At 48.8% G+C, this 3,562-nt stretch overlaps 1 protein-coding gene across 1 annotated transcript in view; it reads right to left on the bottom strand.

Moving 5' to 3' along the window:
- The window catches only part of LOC107107602 (zinc finger protein 436-like), a 7,043-nt gene extending 6,412 nt beyond the window's left edge, over nt 1-631 (bottom strand). Inside the window, exon 1 of the mRNA XM_015407910.1 lies at nt 3-631. Within this exon, the coding sequence (XP_015263396.1) occupies nt 3-631 (629 nt within the window). The remainder of the gene's footprint in view (nt 1-2) is intronic.
- Nucleotides 632-3,562: the final 2,931 nt, after the last annotated feature.

Genomic DNA, 3,562 nt, shown 5'->3' with positions numbered 1-3,562 from the left:
GCAGGAAATCCTCAGCCAGAAACACCGCCTGAGAGCAGGTGTCTGGACCACTTTCCCTCACCCAGCTCTGGATCTCCGGGGGCAGGATGGTCAGGAACTGCTCCAGGATCAGCACCTCCAGGATCTGCTCCTTGGAGCACCTCTCCACTTTGAGCCATTGACGACAAAGGTCCTGGAGTTGGCCGTAAGCCCCTCTCGGCCCCTCGGCCTCTTGGTAATGGAAACGCCTGAAGTGTTGGCGCTGTTTCTCCCGGCTGAGGACGTCCCCTCGCAGGATGGCTGCCTTCACCTTCCCATAATCCTCTCTGTCAGCAGCATCTAAGACAATAAAAGCTTGCTTGGGTTCTCCGCTGAGGGCCGGCAAGAGCCTGCTGACCCACTGTTCTCTAGGCCACTGGCAGGCTTCGGCTACTTGCTCGAAGGAGGCCAGAAAGCTTTTCGTGTCTTCCCACGGAGAGGGCTTCTCTTGCTGTGGTGAGATTCCCCACCCTGAGTGAGGGGACTCCACCCTCCTTAGGAACTCCTGCCATCGGGCTTCCCAGTGCTCAGCCAAACCTTCTTGTGGCTCTTCTTTCACCTGATCTGAAGGAGGTGCCGATCGGAAGGATCCCCCACTGCTTGCAGGCTGCATAGTTTCCAGGCGTTTACTTTCTCTCTCAGAGTCTATCAGAGACGTGCAGTCTACAGAGTATGGGCCATTGTAGCGTTCTTTTCCTGGTCCCTCTGATGTCACACCAGGTATGCAGCCTGCAGGGTTTCTCTCCTCCATTTTCATCATAGTGAAGACTCATGTGTAATGCCAGTGATCTAAATAGTCGTGCTGAGCTTTTGCCTGGGGGGGGGGGGGGGGGGACAAGGCAGAGAATTAACATAGCTCGACATCTATCCTCTGGTAATGCTTCAGCAATTCGACAATATTGGTCATATGCAAATGATATTTAAATACAGGGCTATTTTTGGGCAGGAACGCACAGGAACGGAGTTCCGGCTGGCTCCCAAGCTGGCCACGCCCAGCAGGAACTCATTAGCATAATAGGCCACACCCAACAGCAGAAACTCATTAGGATTGGCTACATTAGGGGTGTGTGGCCTAACATGCAAAGGAGTTCCTGCTACAAAAAAAGGCCCTGGGTTTTGACAACAAACAAGGTAAACATTATAAGAAGCAAAAGATTGGTGTGGCTGGATAACCACACTTCTGGTAACATGGGGGTGCGGCCTAATGTGCTAATGAGCTGTGCTGTCAGGGGTGTGGCCCAATATGCTAATGAGTTTCTGCTGTTGGGTGTGGCCTATTATGCTAATGAGTTCCTGCTGGGCTTTTTCTACAAAAAGAGCCCTGTTTAAATATATTTTAACATGTTGAATGTGCCCTTTTAAAAATGCATAAAGAACATAAGAGAGGCCATGTTGGATCAGGCCACTGGCCCATCCAGTCCAACACTCCATGTCACACAGTGGCCAAAACCCAAGGGCCATCAGCAGGTCCACCAGTGGGGCCAGACCTCCAGAAGCCCTCCCACTGTTGTTGCCCCCCAAGCACCCAGAATACAGGGCATTGCTGCTTTGTGGCATTCTAATATAAACGCTCAGAATGATCTTAGGGCACTTATCTAGGAGGCCATATTTTTTGCATCCAAACTGTGAAACACGTTATACCTTGGTCCACAATGAATAAGAGGCAAGTTATCACGCAAGGGGGCAAGGTAGACATGATCTTGGGCACATTGCCACCCCATCCCACATTCTGGAAATCCCATCATTCAGATTTGGGGGCCGCCAGCCTGTATCAAGGGTAAATAAAAAAATGTCCAGTAACGTCAGATTCTTTCGTTTCAGAGCGTAGCTGTGTTGGTCTTCCCTTCAGTAGAACAGCAGGATTCGAATCCAGTAGCTCCAACAAGATTTCCGGGGTAGGAACTTTTAAGAATCAAATCTCCCATCATTTGAGCCAGCATGGTGTAGTAGTTAAAAGCGGCAGACTCTAATCCAGAGAACTGGGTTTCCCACTCCTCCTCCCCGTGAATCCTGCTGGGTGACCTTGGGCCAGTCCCAGTTCTCTCAAAACTCTCTCAGCCCCACCCGCCTCACAAGGTGCCTGTGGTGGGGAGAGGGAGGGAAGGTAACTGTAAGCCGCTTTGAGACACCTTAAGGTAGAGAAAAGAGGGGTATAAAAACCGAAAGCAGGGTATATAAACCAACCCTTCTTCTTCAGAAGGTACCTGATGAAGGGACCTTTAAATCTCAAAAGCTCATACCCCCCAAATCTTGCTGCTACTGAACTCAAAGCTAGAGATTTTCTAATCATTCAAGACAAGATGGACTTCTTAAGCCATCCAGATGCCCCAAATAAGGAACCAATCCAGAGGAGAGAAAAGAAAACTGACGGTTTCTGATCAGACGCAGTCCCCTGGGCTGGAAGGGGAAGCCGTGCCGAACACAAGGATTCCATGGGACAGCCAAGTACATAGAGGGGAGTTGTGATCTAATGAGTGATTTGTGGTGTCTACATTTTAAAAGTGGGAAGAGCCAGTATGGTGCAGCAGTGAAAGAGTGTTGGACTAGGATTCTGGGAGGCCCAGGTTTTCCCCCCACTCTGCCATGGCAACTCCCTGGGTGGCCTTGGGCCAAACACACATGCTCAGTAACCCACCTCACAGGGCTCTTGTGGGGATAAAACGGAGGACAGGAGAACAATAAGTCCAATCCAATTCCAATCACCTTTATTGGCATAACAATAACTTTAAGGAAAAAATAACAGTACAAGGACAATAAGTCACTTTGGGTCCTCGCCGTGCAGAAACTACCGTATTAGTGATCTAATGAGTGATTTGTGGTGTCTACATTTTAAAAGTGGGAAGAGCCAGTATGGTGCAGCAGTTAAAGAGTGTTGGACTAGGATTCTGGGAGGCCCAGGTTTGAATCTCGCCACTCTGCCATGGCAATTCCCTGGGTGACCTTGGGCCAAACACACATGCTCAGTAACCCACCTCACAGGGCTCTTGTGAGGATAAAATGGAGGACAGGAGAATGATAAATCCAATCCAATTCCAATCACCTTTATTGGCATAACAATAGCTTTAAAGAAAAAATAACAGTACAAGGACGATAAGTCACTTTGGGTCCTCGCCGTGGAGAAACTGCCGTATTAAAAAATGATGTAAATAAACAAATAAGACCCATACTGTATAAACCTCGATCATGTCACCCCTCAGTCGTCATTTCTCCAAGCTAAAGAGCCCTAAGCGCCTTAACCTTTCCTCATAGGGAAAGTGTTCCAACCCTTTTATCATTCGAGTTGCCCTTTTCTGCACTTTTTCCAAAGCTATAATATCCTTTTTAACTTTGTTCATCCTAAAGGGGCCACTGGACTCCCATATTGTTCTGCTGCTTCAGACCAACACAGCTACCCACTGAAGCGAAATCCAAGGTGTTTCTTGTTCTGGGAAAGAGAGAAAACTGCCATGAAAATGCTCCTGAGCCCACCTGCAGGGGTACCTGTGTACATTAAGGAGAAGGGTCTTCCAGATGAATCAGAGGGTGCCTTTTCCGGGGACAGCTT

The sequence above is a fragment of the Gekko japonicus genome, unplaced genomic scaffold (assembly GCF_001447785.1).
Source record: "Gekko japonicus isolate JY-2015 unplaced genomic scaffold, Gekko_japonicus_V1.1 scaffold4805, whole genome shotgun sequence".
In the NCBI taxonomy this organism is placed as follows: domain Eukaryota; kingdom Metazoa; phylum Chordata; class Lepidosauria; order Squamata; family Gekkonidae; genus Gekko; species Gekko japonicus.
The sequence above is the reverse complement of the archived record's forward strand: the minus strand, read 5'-3'. Positions and strand labels throughout refer to the sequence as shown.